The sequence below is a fragment of the Agrilus planipennis genome, unplaced genomic scaffold (assembly GCF_000699045.2).
Source record: "Agrilus planipennis isolate EAB-ADULT unplaced genomic scaffold, Apla_2.0 scaffold61, whole genome shotgun sequence".
Taxonomy (NCBI): Eukaryota; Metazoa; Arthropoda; class Insecta; order Coleoptera; family Buprestidae; genus Agrilus; species Agrilus planipennis.
Window position 1 is genome coordinate 1,085,287 of NW_020438922.1, and position 18,063 is coordinate 1,103,349.

Consider the following 18,063-nt stretch of genomic DNA (forward strand, 5'->3'; position numbering starts at 1 on the left):
TTCTTTTATATATATATATATAATTGACATTGACACTAGTGGTATTAGACTATAACTAATAACAAATTAGTTTAATTTAAAAATGTTTTCACGTCTCTCGAGTTGTAGGCACCTGTAGAATGATACAGTCTTTATTTCCCTCTTTTTTTATAATCGACTAAAGTCCTTGATTCTTAATGTGCAACATTCTTTTTTCCTTTTCTGTTTTGTGAACTTTTAAACAGTTTTCAATTAATTTCTTGCCGTCGACTCTCGAAGCGCCTGCCACACGGCGTGCCTTTGCGATGACATTAATGTATGGGACAGGAAGTGGAAGTGGAAGTGGAAGTAGGCAGTAAGTAGGCGAGTGTGTGAGATCGCCTATCCGATCCATGATTTGAAAACATGTCGCGGTGAAAGCTTAAGCTCATGTAAGTTTAATGTCTCCGCAGGAGTAATAGAGTACGGGGTTGTAGTTTGTCTTTAATGATACAGCGCGAGTGGGAGTGTGCATCAATTATTTTGAGGTGACCCAGATCCTGGAATAATTATGTAAACTTTGAACCACAAGTCTCGCGTCTTCATCGATCCGTGCAAGACACGGCTACGCATATTTGCATCCTTATTGAGGAATCATTTGTCATCTTCACGTCTCCTTATTCGGACGTCCTTCGAAAAAACGGTTGAGCGTGGGGCTTGTCAAAAATTTATTTATGCAACTACCACTTAAAAAGCACACTAATCGACAGCTGAGTAGCGTACGCGAAAACACGGACGCTAGAGAAAAAAATTCCACCTTTTTTTACACTTGCAAGTTTGTCTATACGCTTAAAAGCAATTCGGATGTAGTGTTTGCGTAGGTCGTAGATACATGTACCATATATCAAATTAAACGTCTCGTCCATTAGCAAAAGTGCGTGGTTGTATCAAATGAGAGATATACATGTGCAGAAAACTGAAAAACAATGAAAAAATTCATGGCTACACCGTCCATATGACTAAAGATATAGAGAAATAGTTTGATTAAATCATCGAATGAGACTCTAGGTCTTTCATAACAAGACTAATATCGCGCTTCTGTTTATTAATAACGATATTCTATTGATATATGTGAATACAATAAGCAAAGGTAAAACAAAATTGCTCTGTGCTCGCTAACGGTTAATTACGAAATTCGAAGAAGATTGTTAAAGGTGGTGCACGTTTGGAGCACGGTGCTGTGTGAAACGTGGACGGTGGGAGTCGCGGAAAATAAAAGGTTAAGCACGTTTGAAATGTGGTGTTACAGGCGAATGATAAGGATACCGCGGACGGAGAAGGTATTATAAAGAGTAGGAACGCAGAGGGCGCTATGGAAGTCAATAGGAAATAGACGAGGTAGATTTGTAGGACACCTTCTTGGAAATGATGGGATAATTAGAGACATATTAATACCAGAAACTGGAGTTAAGGAAGAATAAAGGTAGACTTAGATTATATTACTGTTCACACATAGTGAAGGATGTAGGATGTTCCAGTTTTAAGGAAATGCGAAGATTAGCTCAGGATTGGAAAGAGTGAATGTGCGTGTCCTATCAGTCTTAGGACTGACCCCATGGTGATGATGATGCTTATGATAATCTGTGGTTCTAACATAAGTACAGGCTTGTAATGATAATTTTTAAGGTTCTCTATTTTCATGATGGTGATATGCCTCATGGGTTTAGGCCAGTTTATGACGAGAGAGACTGATTTATAATAATGTGAAGAGAAATTGGATGAAAATTAGAGCAATATTAGGAACCACGATTCTTAAAACAATTATAAGGAGAAGACAGAGGTGACCTTAACTAAAATGGAACCAATCCTGAAGAAATATAGTATAGTATAAGACTAAATAAAAATAGAACAAAGATAATGTTGTGCAAGCCATGTAAAAGTAGGGTAAGAGCTAACATTAAAATAGGAGAAGAAGACTTAGAACTCGTTGATTTTCAATGTGTAGGATATTCAAATAACTATTAACAATAGAAAACAAAGCAAAAGTTTTATAGGTGTGTAGAACGTTAAGTTAATTCACTTGTTATTATTTTGGCTAAATAAAGCATATTCTTAAATTTTAACGAGGCAGTTAAAATAATTTTGCAAATGGTACTGTACACTTTTGTATAGCTCTCGCTCGATGATCGGTGAAGTAACGAGCTAAGCAGACAAATATGATTGAATGATGAATAAAGGGAAGGGGCATATCTCCAACTTCTTGAAACGAACAGTACCTACCTTAATTTTTTTAAATTTGAAGGTCAACTCAAAGAAAGTAAATATGGGGCCGTAATTTGCGATCGGAGTAATCTGTGGATTTTTCTCCTTGCAATTAAAAAGTTTAAATCTTTGTGTAATTTATGAAAGAAACGAAGTTTCCTCTTCGCTAACAAAGAACACTAATTTTAAATTCTGCTTCTAAAGTTCCTGGGGTCGTTCCGGGACTAAGTTGCCCGGACACGTTGCCTCCAGTTCGAGATCAGCGGGAGGAAAAGTTGGAGAACTCCAGCATGGAAATTAAATCCGGGAAAGGATTTCTTGTCAGGATTTAACGCTACCCGCAATTATCAACAGCCACAAATGAAGCATAAATTTAATTTCAATGAGTTCGTTAAATTGAGCGCAATTAACATATCGTACATCCCCTACTTTAGCATACATAAGAACTCCAATGTTGCAAATTGTCTTCAGTTAATGTTCACTTTGCAGCAAGTATCTAATCTAAATTCGACAAGATGTACTTATGAAAGACAACAAATTGTAGACCCAAAGCCTACTGTATACAAATTAAAACATAATATTTCTGATGTTGTAAATTGTATTTAGTTATTGTTCACTGTGTGCCAAATTGTATAGTACGGGTGCGAAATGTCGGCGCGATATAGAAAAAAGTTGGAAACGTTCGAAATGTCGTGTTGCAGGCGAATGATGAGGATATCGTAGATAGAGAAGCATAGAAATGATGAGGTATTGAAAAGAGTAGGAAAACAGAGGGCGCTGTGGAAGTCAATGAGAAATAGACGAGATAGGTTGGTAGGACATCTTCTCAGGCATAAAGGGCTAGTTGCAGACATAGTAGAAGCAGAAACAGGGGTCCAGAATAATAGATCTAGACAATTTTTACCATCTTCATCTTAAGGTCGTCAGTCCTACGATTGATTGGACACGTACCTCCACTCCTTCCTATCCCGAGCTAATCTTCGCATTTACCTAAAACTAGAACATCCCACATCCTTAACTTAACTTAACAGTAATCTAATTTATATCTACTTCTACTCGTTTTAACTCCTGTTTCTGCCTTTAATATGTCTCTGACTAGACCGTCATGCCTGAGAAGGTGTCCTATCAACCTATCTCGCCTATTTATTATTGACTTCAACAGCGCCCTCTGTTCTCCTATTTTTTCTAATACCTGTTCATTTCCAACCTTCTCCATCCACGATATCCTCATCATTCGCCGGTAACACCACATTTCGAACGCTTCTAACCTTTTCTATTCCGCCGCGGCCACCATCCATGTATGGCACCCGTCAGATTATTCTCGAAGAGGGGAAATCTTCAAGAGACACCCCCTGAAGGGAGGTAGTGTCAGATTTTTACTGACTAAAACCCCTTCTCGAATGGGGAGATAACTTCGTTAACTGCGCTATCCTCTGCTTTATATCCCTACTACTCCTTCCTAGATACCTAAAATCAACCACTTCTTCTAATCTTTCGTCTCCTATCTTTACATTAGCTCTTTCCGTACTTTTTCTTCCCTTGCATTCCAGTATTTTTGGACAATTTGTATAAAAACCTTTTTTATCTATAACTCAAAACCCACTTTACGAATTACACTCGTTTATAAGAACAATATGAGAAAGACTGTGACGGATATAAGTAGGACCCAATTCTAAGTTGAAGTGAAGCCTGAATTTAAGCTCCAAATACATACACTTAAAGAATTTTATAGGCAACTTAGTATAACACTGCAGTTAGTGCGTTTGCCAAATAGGACAAAAATAAATTCGTTTTCTCCTTTTTGTTGCAGAACTGGAGAAGAGGACTTCTCTGGCAGCGCAATCGTGCAGCAGCGCCGAGCCAACGCTGTATAGTAGCAGTGTCACAGAGCTGGAGGAACTCCAGGAACTGCTGCACTTCCCAGAAGAGGTTGCACTGCGCTTGGCAGATAGCGAATATCGGTTATTTTATCAGGTAAATTTTATATTATTATTGGTCTAAATCTTCCCATCCACTTTATCGTATAAAAAGCAGAAACTGTGTGAAATTGATGATCCATTCTGCAGTAAAAACATCCATGGGACCCCCACGTGACTTTCTTTTATCACAGAAAAATAGCAAAGAGGCTTCAATTAAACTTTGAATATGACAAGGCATTTATATTTTAAATTTTATAAACTGTCTGCTAAATTTCAAAAAGAATAATATAAAAAGAAATTCAATAAACAAATTAACATGAAATCATGAGAGACTGCATAATCTCAAAACATAACAGAATGTTTCAAAGTGATGTGAAAGAGAGAAGTTGATGAAAATTTGAACAACATTAGGAACCACGATTCCTAAAACAATTATAAGGAGAAGTCAGAGGTGACCTTAACTAAAATGGAACCAATCCTGAAGAAATATAGTATAGTATAAGACTAAATAAAAATAGAACAAAAATAATGTTGTGCAAGCCATGTAAAAGTAGGGTAAGAGCTAACATTAAAATAGGAGAAGAAGACTTAGAACTCGTTGATTTTCAATGTGTAGGATATTCAAATAACTCAAGAGGGATGGAGTGGTACAGATATGGTATAGCGCAGAGTAGTCTTTAACAAAAAGAAATAACTTTTATTCTCGCGAACGATCAATTCAGAAATTCGAAAAAGATTGTTAAAGATGTATGTTTAGCACGGCGCTGTATGACTGTAAATCATGGTGGACTCTGGAAAAAAGAAATGGTTGGAAGCCTTTGAGGTGTGATGATGGTGGTGATATGCCCTAAGGGTTTAGGCTAAGTTATAATGAGAGAAAACTCCCTCATTGGCTTGTGCGAAATAGTATGACCCAGAGGACTTAAATTAGGTTATGGTGACAGAGGACTTCTTAATAGGCTTATGTAAAGTGTTTTGTAGCAAGGGTCGGGGTTAACCTATGGCACCTAGAAAAGGTTTTCCTCAATCACATGGGTGAACTCCTGTGTACTATACGCTTAAGTAAGGTTATGATGCTTGACATATGTAAAGTGGTGCGCACCAGGGATGGGCATCGGCCAAATTTGAATGGATTCAACTAGTACGAATTAATCACGCATTAGAAATTGTTGTTTTTTTTCTATAATGACACTTATAGTAGATAGTTTGTGATATCGATTTTATTAGGTACTGAGCGAAATGAACCCAATAAATCACTAGTTGTGGAAAAGCTGATAGCTTATCGGTAACAGTTATTTCCCTCCATTATTCTCTCACACATGAAGGGCTAATTAGAAGCATATTAGAAGCAGAATTAGAAGTTATGAATAGTAGATGTAGACCTAGATTAAATTATTGTTCATAAGTGTTGTGAATGTGGAATGTTCGACTTTTAGAGAAATGCGAAGATAAGATCAGAATAGGAATGAGTGGAGGTGTGTGTCCAACCAGTCTCAGGATTGACGACCTTATGATGAAGATGATGATGATGGTGCAAGAACCTACACACTCAGGCATGAAGGGCTAGTTAGAAATATATGAGAGTAAAAACAGAGAATAAGAATATTAGAGAAAGGCCTAGAATAGACTTGATTTGAGATATTGTAGTTCTTGAGGAACTGCAAAAGAAGGGCTCAGGATAGGAAGGAGATTATGAGGACCCTATGATGGTGATTAAGTGTTATCCTAAGAATGAATGCAAGTGAAGAAGAAATATGTACGAATGACAAATAGAATGTGACGTTCCCAACATGTATAGGAACCCTAATCGATGAGTTATCAATTGGCAAAATTGTACACAGATAAAATTACAGCTACTGCAAAACACGAGCAGCCAAATTCTGTTTTGCAAATAATTTTGAACTATGCACCAAAACGGTTCAGTTTGTAAATCGCTTTATGAAACTTCGTTAATTACATTGCATGTGTAATGTCGCGTATCGATGCTAGAGAGTCAAACGTTAAATTAGCGATGACGAACCAACTAAGTAACGTCATTAGTGACTATGTTTCTTGGCTCGTTATGGAACACTAATTCAAACGAACGTGCATTTCGCTTTAATGAATTTGTACACACATTGTACTCATAACTCAATTTGGGCTGATTGTGATGCACGTCCGTTAACAAAAGCTCTACCTACCTGCCATCTAGTGAAACTGCTACGTATGGACGACTACGTCACGTTTGTCTGTTGCTCGACTTTGACCTGTCAATTTTGTAGATAAATGGCGATAGCCCAATTCCTTTGTTACACAGATAAATTTTCCAATAAGAACAACCTACAACAAAACATTTTGGTAACAAATGGAAATCTATCTTCTCATTACACTTTAAGAAACTAGGAGTCATTAAAAAAATGTCTTAAGAACTTTTTTAATAAACAATTTGATGAAAAATTAAACAAGAAAAATTATTAGGTTGGACCAAAAGTAAATGCCTCTAGCATTGTAAATTAAAATTATTATCCCCCGCTGTGTTACAACTTTGTATAGAAATGTTATTTAGGACTCAAACCAGAAATTTGGGGAAAACAGCAAGGCGCTGTCATCGCAATATCGTCATAATGTCATAACATGTTAAAGGCGGGCTGCTTTGATATTTGCTACTATTCGTTCTACCTCATTCTATTGTTAAATATTATTTTAATCCAATACCAAAAGGAAAACAATAATTTAATTATGAATAATAAATAGTTTAATAACACAATAATAATAATAGTAGTCTACCTTATGTACTATGTAATTGGGAAACGTAGAAAACAGCAGGGAATCATCACAGGATGAGTGAAGCCTCACCACCCTGCATTATTAGCTTCTTCGTGATCTTCAACTCTTCCTGGATTATCATTGATTACACTATTTAAATGGCCGTTATTAGATTTATACTTTATTTACATTCTCTAGCGATGTACCCCTTCCAATGTCTTGGATGCCCGCTGGCAAAATCGTAGGTAGGGAGAAAAAAAGCTCATTATACTCTCGACTCTTGTTCATTAAACATACTTTTTCATACAGTACCTGCCAAAAGTTTTGTTCAATCATGAATAGTAGTGCGAGTCTAAAACAAGCGTTAAAGCCTTTAATATGTCTTCAAATATAAATAAACATCCCGCTGATATTTTCAGTAGTAAATGGTACCAATAACAGCACATTTGAGCAATGGAATTGTAGTGGATAAAATGGTCAATTTTTCTGTGCGGTACTGTACGGATTATACGCTTCTCACCGGTTAAGAGTTTGGCCGAGAGTTGTCTCCTTTCTTTTCTGGCCTAGTGCTGTTCTTTTCTAATTTGCGCCGGTCAAACTGAAGGTCACATCGCTACAGAAAGTAAACGAAGTATATATGTATTGCATATGCGTTTGTATTTGCTTCTTTGATTTTTAATTTCTCTCTGCAGTTTTATATGGCAAGCGTTAAAGTATTTAACAAATCTAAACCAATATTCCGCATTCGTCCGGTCGAAATAAAGTTGTATTTCTCTGGTGTGCAGTAATTAGATAATGCAATATTTTAATTAAAAATTACTACTATAAAATGCAATCTAATAAAGTTTTACTTCTTACGCGTGTACACTAATACACGCTCGTCTCTTTTTTTAGGCAGGAATTAATTAAAGAATGATACTAAAGAATTTTTTTAATTAGAAGCAACCAGTAAGGGGTGAAACGTTCTTTATTGATTATGTAATCTCTACCGGCGTNAAGCGAAACTTGAACACAGTAATATTTGTTTTGTTTTGTTCTCTTGTTTATGTGCCGAAAAACATTGTTTAACGTATTTTTTTGTCACAAATGAAATCAATAGTAAATTACCTTTTGTGGTATCATCTATGTATTATTTTGTTTGTAAGTCTTGAAGGAAAAACATAATTTGTTGTGCAGTTTCTACAGTTGCTTTCTACAGCTTCATGAACTGTCAGTCGACTACAGTTTTATGTCTCTCCAGTTTAAGTAAATCCACAATTTGGGAAACGTCACTCAAGATTCGAATTAGTACTAAGCTTATTTTGTATTCTCCGTGGTCACTTGGGATCACTGCGCTACAATGCCCCTGTCTTCAAGAGAAATTGCAGCATTTGGTCGGTCGATAAATTTTGGATTAGGAAAGAGGAACAATAGCAACACATTTTCTCCTTTGTGATTTGTTCAGTTCTCAATTAGTGTTTCAGTAAAGCTAATATTTTCGGCTAAGAGTGTGGTGGTCTACATAGTATTTCTTGCTGTTTCTTTATTGCTTGTTTCCTTGTCACTAACACAAAATAAAGTGTTATTGCCTAGTTCTAGAATTTTATTAATTTAATATTACTAGTTCAGAATAAGAAATGTATTAAACTGAATATTTTGGATCATCATTAGATGTCACGTAAATTACAGAAAATCGTTTCATCATTTTCATATTGAAATTTCTTTTTAGGCGGGCATAAATTAACGTAATAAAACAAATATTACTGTATTCAAGTTTCGCTTATTATATTGTAATGTTCGTGGGTTTAACAAAATTAACTTCTAATACTGATTTATTTCACTGCTATCACTGTCAATTTATTTCTGGATTCACTTCTGCAACGGTCAATTTATTTCTTCTACGCTCGGCGATCGTCTCTTCCTTTAAATACTCTTTTGTTTACTTTCGGCAGTCTTCTCGAAACATCCGGATAGTTTATTTTTTCTTTGAACTGTTTAACTGCTTTCCCAGAACGCAGGTACGACACACACATTTACAAATACGGCGCACATGAAGAAGGGCGCCCGCGGCTAGTCGGCAAATCGATAAACCGTTCACGCACACGTGTGCCCGATCGCACACAAACACGGCCGTGCTCGCTACAATACATTACCAAGACAAACACTAAAATGTTATGATCTTGGTTTTTTTGGTCGTTACTCATCACTATATTTTTATTATTATCTCAATACATGTGGGTTTTGCCTTCTGTCATATAAGTTAACTCACAACTTTGGCATTTCAAAGAACAATTTTGCTAACCATGTCCGCGTCATTAGAATCACATATCATGAATGAATAACTAGTGACATATGTAGATTAGAAAAGCAAGGTCAGGGATGTTTTTCCTTACGTATTTTACGACGATCAATTCGAATCTTGGCTCAGTAACTTAAGATATTGTGATATCGTAACGTCAAATCCCAGAAAACAAATTTTTGGCATTTTCTGACCATATTATGAAAATTAATAAGATAAAACAATCTGCAAAGTAACAATCCCCGAATCAAGTCTCAGAAATGCCATAGCACGAGAATTTTAAGATACACGAAACTAATTTTGGATTAAATTTTAACTGACCTGAGACACGAACTCTCTTTATTATATATTTGAATAGACATGGAACTTTGTGAATAAAATTTTTTTCCCACAGTCCAAAAATAATTTTTTGAAAACCGCCGAGATTCAAAACGCTTGTATGACCTTGGAGATAGCTCGTGACGTCACATTTGTCTACAGGAGTAGGCGAGGAGACGTTCGGGCTGATGGAGTTGACAAGATATTAACTTTTTGCGTAGCTATTGAAAATAATCAAATATGTTAATTATGAGCAGATTAGATACTGGAACCTTAATAAATACAGGGCTAATTTTATTCGCCATATTAAAAAAAAATGGAATAATTAAGGGTAATTATACCAGTTCAGTTATTGATTGCCGTGAAATCACGAGCAGTATTTTCGCAAAATGTTGGTTTTAATGAAGCGAATGAAACTCGATATAAAACACTATTTACAAATGAATCATTAACTACTTATGAAATAACGAATTACAACTACAGGCACAACGAAAAAAAATATGAATTAAACACACAAGTTAACAAGAAGAAGAAGAAACCGTAACTCTAAATTATGTGACAAAATCAAAAATTGTTCGGGTGCCACCACCAATACCTGATATGCACCAGAAGAATACGAGCCAGAAGTCAATAAGGGGAAAACCCCAACAAGGTATGACTGCCTCAAACTATGAAATTCCTCTAACCTACGTACAATTGAAGAACATCGATAATAAAATTAACAAAGGTACTTGTCGTCGAAGACCGCCCCAGAATCTCACCATTGGGACCAAATCGGCCTATTATTGTTTGTAAAAGAACATTCAAAAGATATTTGACCATCTTGTATGCATTTGAAATTATAGAAATTATCAATATTATAAAATAAAGTAGGTTGTATCTCAGAATACTTATATAGTATCATTAGAATTATGTTAAATTAATTACACAGGAATAAATAATTTCTCACTTTATAATTTTAGTATGATTCTAGTTTTAAATATTATGGTTATGACTGATGGTAAATACTTGCTGAAATATAATCATGTGCATTAAAATGACGTGAACAAATTTTTATTCCGGAATTCACTTCTTTGATACCTACTGCTTTCATCCAAGCTTCTATTAGTTTACTTTTTTCTCTAATTTTCCGAATATATTTTTTACATATATAAAACGGTTAGTTTTTATTGGAAAGTAGTTAATGTAGGTGAAGAGTGAAGATCTATGTCTGAAGTGCTATTGCAGCTTTTCACTGAACATATTAACTTTTTATTTGATTTAACTTTAGAAGAAAACTTCGTCGACTCCATCATCAAAAAAATTTTTACTTTTTTAACGTGTTTTATTATTTTAATAAACAATTTTACAATTTGCGTGCACAGTTCCTATGTAAATTTTTCCCTCATTCGAGTTATAAATTTTGCCACCAGATGGTGCATGCCCATTTGACGGATCCCAATAGTGATATGCAAATCTATTTATAACGACTAAAAAAAATATTAAAATTAAACTGCTCAAATAATAGAGACCCTTCAAGATAATATTTGTTTTAAACACCTTCAACACATTCGTCTGAGATTATATCACAATGCAACTCCTCACTGATTAAATTCAGCCAACACTTAGTAAATCGTTTTTGAAAGCAATGGTGCTTTCAGAAGTCCCTGAACAGAATCGAAAATAGCGATTTATTCGGATTTGCTGCTGTCGTTGTTTCACCGTCTTTCTGTTTACAGCTTTTGTTTTCAATGTTTCTGTCTTGTCTTTATAATGTTCGTGATGTTTCACTTTTTTTGTTGTGCCCGACAAACTCATTTGTTACTTGACCTGTCCAACGTGTCTTATCCGTCCTTCCTGTTATATACCCACACCATATTAGTCCTTTTTGCTCTGTAAATGTTTGTGAATGTGGATTTTCCTACTTTTGAATCGGTATAATTATCTCTTAATGTTGTATACTTTCTCATTTTCGATCGTTTTCTTTTTGTGTTATTGACGTGCGAGGTCTGTTCAAAAAGTATCGCGAATTTTGAATTGCTGCAGGTTATGCATATTCGATTTCCGATTTTTTTGTGTCGTTATGTTGGTACTCATGTCTCTCACTTATACTGACATGTTCGGCCATTTTGAATGTTCAGTTATTTTTTGACAACTTGCACGTGTTTTGGCTCGTCTTCGACTTTTGCTTATTCCAAAAAAAGGATCAAAGAATCGGTATCAAGTTTTGGGTGAAAAACAAAACTCAGAGTGCGGGCGCATTCCAAATGTTGACTGTGGCATATGGTGAAGTTACCTTGGGTCGAAGCAACGTTTATCAGTGGTACAAAATATTCTCAGAGGGCCGAGAAGATGTGAACGACGAAGAGCGTGCCTTACGTCCGAACACGTCAACAACAGACGAAAACATTGTTGAAATGAAAGAAATAGAATTGACCAATCGCCGAATTACCGTTAGAGAAGTTGCTGAGGACCTAAACATATCGATTGGCTCTTGCCATTCGATTTTTACCAATGATTTTGTCATGAGGCGAGTCGCCGCGAAATTCGTACCAAAATTGCTATAAGAAGTTGTTGGACTCGATGACCCAAATTTGCTCAAGAGGGTCATAATTGGTGATGAATTATGGGTCTATGGTTATGACGTAGAAACCAAAGCTCAATCATCCCAATGGAAGCTGCCGCACGAGTTAAGACCGAAAAAAGCATGTCAAGTTAGATCGAATGTGAAGGTTTTGCTTGCAGTTTCCTTCGATTGCAGCGACGTGGTGCATCGTGAGTTCTTGCCATAGGGTAAAACGATCAATAAGGAATATTACCTGCAAGTTATGAGCAATTTGTGTGAAACAATCTACCGGAAACGCCCGAATTTTTGAAAAAACAAAAACTAACTTTAGCACCTTGATAACGCTTCTACTCACGCATCAAATTTTTGGCCAAAAGCAGCACAATAACAATGCCGCAGCCACCGTTTTCCCTAGACCTGGCCATCTGTGACTTTTTCTTGTTCCCAAAACTGAAGTGACCCATGAAATGACAACGCTACGCTACGATTGAGAAGATAAAGACTGCATCGAAGGAGGAGCTGAACAAGATCACAAAAAATGATTTTTGAAGTGCTTCGAGGATTGGGAAAAAACATTGTCACAAGTGAATAATATCTAGTTGGGATTACTTTGAAATGGACAAAATAGATATTCAAGAATAAATAATTAATTTTTGAAAAACCACAAAATTCACGGTATCTTTTGAACAGACCTCATATGTAAACTTTGTATTTAAAATCGTACATTGGATGCTCGAAAAACGAGAGGCATTTCTTCTTCTCGAAACTAGTTTTCGAGAAGAGCGATAACGAAATATATTGAAACCACTAAGGTCAACAACGGCTCGAGTTTCCAACTTCAAAGCGCATCCTTCTACGTGTGAACGTGTATTGTAATAAGGAAGCGTCTCTAAAGTTGCACAAGTGGGCGCAAAATGAGACGAAGGATGAATCTCTCTCGAATCGCATTTCTCAAATGAAAATCTCATAAAATCATACTCCACTTCATGGTGCTTGCATACGTACAAACCCTATTTAAATGGTTTAATTAAAATTAATGAAAATTGGATTACAAATTGCATTCCGACTATATAAGAGCTTGCCGAAGAAAATCTAACGAATTGCGAGACCGTTCTCTGCTGCATTTCTGCAGTTTGCGTTTAAGTGTTTCCATTTCAGTTTATTTGTTTGTTTTTGTTCCAAATTCGCTCGCACGGAATGAATCATTCAATTCCGTGGTCATTAGAACAGCATCATAACGCACCCACTTACGAAACGCAGCTGTCGAATATTCAGTCACAATTCTCCTATTCCTCTCCTGTCTTATTAAATAATTCACAAAGGGATACGAAGATTAGTTGGACAGCAAGGAACGTAATAGTTATTGGACTGATTCTGTCACACTAATTATTATTTATGTTAATTAAAATTAACATTAACAATATATGTCACGTCCTGTAGATATAAACGTTCCATAGATACAATAGTAAAAACAGTTGTGGTTGGATCAAAGCATTAGGGAGGACACCACAGCATTAAGATTCTCTAGGGTAGGCTCACTTCTTTGCAGTGTTGCAACAGACCTCTGCTTTCGCTTCCGCAATTACGGAAGTTCCGCATACATTTTCACATCCGCTTCAGCATCTAGTTATAGTACAGTCTACTAGGGTTATCACCTAAACACATTACACTTCCGCTTCTGCATCTGCTTCCGTTTCCGCTTCCGCAAAAATTTACTATTTACTTTAGGACACTTCCGTTGCAACGCTACTCCTTTGATATGCCTAAAATACCGATTTTTTTTGCAAGACATCATAAATTAACTTCATATATTTGTAGTGTGGCTTAACGATGACACTCTGTACTACCTAGCTCCTTCTAGCGCGGAACCCGTAGATGAAGGGGCTAGGAAGCGAACCTACTGTATAGAATCATTATACTACGGCTGAAGAGGATCTTTCGTACTGTCCTTTACCTGACACCACAGTTATATCGATAAGATAAATACCCCACCAGCATCAACAGGTGGAAACGAAGCACATCAAAGTGTTTTTTGTATTTTTAGAAAGCACGCAAAAAAGGGGACGCGAACGGGATGTTTGTCATTTAATTTTGATGGAATCAGGATGCTAAAGAATCTTGAATTAAATAACTTTTATCAGCATTACACTTATTGATTCTATAGACAATCGGTAACAAATCATATCAAAAAAGTTTCAAAAATATTCTGTATTATCACTATTGTTGCCGTTTCTTCTAACAATAGTGTCTTTCATAGATGGAAGACAAGTATCTGAACGATTACAGCGATAATCTGACAATTTCTTGAAATTTGTTGTGTTCCATATAAATATACAAAATCCTCAATGACTATTTTATTTCACAATTAGTACTTAATACTTTGTTATTCTCCAATGTACCTACGGAATTTCTAAATGACAAACACGATATTTTTCATGTAGATATTAGAAAATATTGTAACAAATCTGACTCATTTCGAGTGTGTATTTTGTTGAGGTCTTTTGACGCCTGGAAATTAACGCAACGCCTTCAACACTTAATGTTCAATAGCTGCAGCTTCCTGAACAATCCTTGCTTAGACCATTTGCCACGACAGCATCAATAAACACTTCGGTAAACACAATTTAACGGGCCACTGGTTTCGGCACCACTCATGTATGTAGCTGCTAAATTACTAGGTATCGCCACCTGTTGTATCTTGTACCATCAAATGGGCCACTAAAACCACCAGAAACCTCATGAACATGTCTTATGCTAATACTGCTCCAAATTGGGCACATCTAAAAAATCGTATGAGGTAATGTACTAACTGACAGCTCAACAGCGCGCACCTGTCTGTAAATGTTCCCTATTTCTCCAGTTTGATTGGCAGGTCGACCACCGACCAGCAAATAACGATTTAAAATAAAGTATGGTTCCCACTGCTCTCGATACGTTCTCGATCGGGTGAAATAGTTTTACAGGGAAAACAATGACCCTATTCACACTGACGTTATCGCACCAGTTTCGGCCCCATCATGCTCCGATACCGATATATTTCAAACAATATTTTATCGAAGCGAGATCAAAATTGTCTCAAATATTTCGAAGTGAACTGGACCAGAAGAATCAAAACCGTTTTGGAATATTCGTCACCTATAATTTCCAGTATTTCTACAATTTACTGAAGGTGTGGATCTGCGAATAGACCATTGGTCACCAAAAACTCCTTTGGAATAAGTTAAAATATTCTTCATTGTTTCTAAGGTTATCCAGTTACAATATTCTCGAATATCTCCAGCATTGGAATTTACTAGAATGAAGTAGACCGAGAGAGCAACCGAGAACGTTCTGGAATCTTCGAGAACGATTATGTATGAGTGGTATGACTGGTTTTTGACACTATCTTAAAACATTTTATATTTATTTCGACCAAGTTGTTCCAAAACCTGTTTGAAACATCTCATAATGTTTATGAATGGCCCAGTTCTGTGTGTTTGGAATTGCGGTTAATACGTGCATTGAAACGTAAATATGTCATTTTAAATACTTCTAAAGCTTCAGCGCAACGTAGGAAAGCGGAATTTCAGCTTTATGGCGAATTATGCTCACAAATCACCCCAGTTGCCATCCACTGGTCGAGTTATAAATCTTTAAAGCCATCACATAACTCCGTAACCATCTGACCGATTGCTTTTAAATTCAGTGTGGAATTGTGTTATTAATCGAAACTGCGATAAAATTCTGAAATCGTTTTATCAATAAAATGGCGTTTTATGATACGTAGAGACTAAAAAGTTTACTATGAGAGAACGACAAGATTATTAATGCTTTCTTACCTCTGTAATCTATATAATATTACCAATTTACTTATAATAATACAATATAATACTCTCTTAAAAGAGCTACAGTGTATTATTGAAAGTATAATGTGAACAATTATATTTATATCCTGATTTTTGAAACTAAAAAAATCCCTTTAACGTACGAAATTTCCCATAAAGTGTATACAAACATACCAGATCTGTTCAAAAAGTATCGCGAATTTTGAATTTCCAAGAGTTAGATATATTTGATTTTCGATTTATTTTTGTGGTGTTGGTACTCATGCCTCTTACTTGTTAATTTTTGACATCTGCTTTGCTTGCATCTGTTTTGTCTCGTATTCGATTTTTGCCTATTCAACCCGGAAAATAAAATTAAGTGCGCGCAGGCATTGCGAATGATGCATATGGTGGAGCTACCTTGGACCGAAGCAACGTTTATCGGTGGTACAAAATTTCTTAGACGGCCGAGAAGATGTGAGCACGTCAATAACAGACGAAAACATTGATGAAGTGAAGAAAATTATATTGACCAATCATCGAATTACCGTTAGAGAAGTTGCTGAGGACCTAAACATATCGATTAACTCCTGCCATTCGATTTTTACCAATGATTTAGGCATGAGACGGTTCGTCGCGAAATTCGTACCAAACCCTTTAACATTGCTAAGGAGCTGTTGGACTCATATGAAGGTTTTGCTTAGAGTTATCCTCGATTTCAGGGGCGTGGTGTATCATGAGTTCTTGCCACAGGATAGAACAGTCAATAAGGAATATTACCTGCAAGTTATGCGAAATTTGCCCGAAGCAGTCCGCCAAAAACGAGGAAGAAGACTTTTGCACCATAATAAAGCCTCTGCTCACATCGTTGCTTGTGCGCAAATGTTTGGCCAATAACAACAGATTAATAATGCCGCAGCCACCGTTTTCCACAGATCCTGGCCCTCTGTGACTTTTTCTTGTTCCCAAAACTGAAGTGGCCCATGAAAGGACAACGCTACGCTACGATTAACGAGATGAAGACGACATCGAAGGAGGAGCTGAACAAGATCACAAAAAATGTTTTCTTGAAGCGCTTCCAGGATTGGAAAAAACGTTGACAAACGTGTATAATATCTGGTGGGGAAGAACACAAAATTCGCGATAATTTTTGGACAGACCTCGTACATATATTTTCAACTTCTCCTGACGTAAGGCTCGTACATATATGTATAACACAAGCAGCTTTTCCGTTTACTTTTTCTAATTGAGAGTAATATTTCCTACAGGTAACGAGGTTATTTTGCCAAAAGAGGATATTATATTTGCACCTGCACCTACTTGGCAGATACACCGACGTCTGACGTGGAAAAAGTTTTAGAGAACCGTCGCCTGAAAAGCAATTATTTTTGTTCGTATTTTAGCGCCCACCTTCTTCCAAGTACACTTTTCCTTCAAAATTCGAAAAGAGACCCAAATCACGTTTGTTTCCAATTTGCAAATTGTGTCATCTTCTTCGAAACACTAAAGCCCTTTTTCGCTGTTCCGCAAGTTTTGGGACAAGTAGTTACCCTCTCGATCCAATGACATGTCGTGTCATTTCATTTTTTTATAGAGCTGGTGACCATTTTTTGACATCAACAAATACTTTTGTATTTAAGATAAGGAATAGCCAAATCTACTGTAATCGTGTGAAGTATACGATTTAACAATGACAAAATTTTTTCAAGGTTGTTTTTCCATCATTGCGCTAAATTGGACGTTATTTAATTTTGGCGAGATTTTTATCAGTCTTAGACTTTGCACTGTTTTGAAGACGTTTGAATATAAATTCTGGCTTAACTTTTAACAGATTGGACAATCCTTAATAAATTTTTTAAAGAATTTAAACCATTTTTGGTGAACTCGTAGTGGAAGAAATGACATAAATTTTGAGTCAAATTGGGAACTTCTCAGCGTGATAAGATTTATAAAGAGTTTAAGATTTGAGTTACCCTAAAGTGGGTGTTATTTAATTATAGTGAGATTTCTAGCAGTCTTAGACTATTTCGGAGACGTTTTGAGTAGAAATTCAGGATTAACTACTTCTTTAGGCTACTTTAGGGGAAATCATAGTGGAAGAAATGACTTGAATTTTGAGTCAATTTAGGAGCTATTCAACATGATAGGATTTCTAAAGAGTTCAAGTTTCAAATTGTCCTTAATTGGACATTATTTAATTATAGTGAAATTTGTAACAATCTTGGACTGTTTCGG

The 18,063-nt window shown here is 36.1% G+C and overlaps 1 protein-coding gene across 1 annotated transcript in view; it reads left to right on the forward strand.

Annotated features, from left to right (window-relative positions):
* Positions 1-18,063, forward strand: part of LOC108732728 (1-phosphatidylinositol 4,5-bisphosphate phosphodiesterase epsilon-1-like) — a 241,495-nt gene that overhangs the window by 144,697 nt on the left and 78,735 nt on the right. The window contains exons 5-6 of the mRNA XM_025973852.1: positions 1,268-1,298; positions 4,031-4,194. Coding sequence (XP_025829637.1) covers positions 1,268-1,298; positions 4,031-4,194 — 195 coding nt within the window. The remainder of the gene's footprint in view (positions 1-1,267; positions 1,299-4,030; positions 4,195-18,063) is intronic.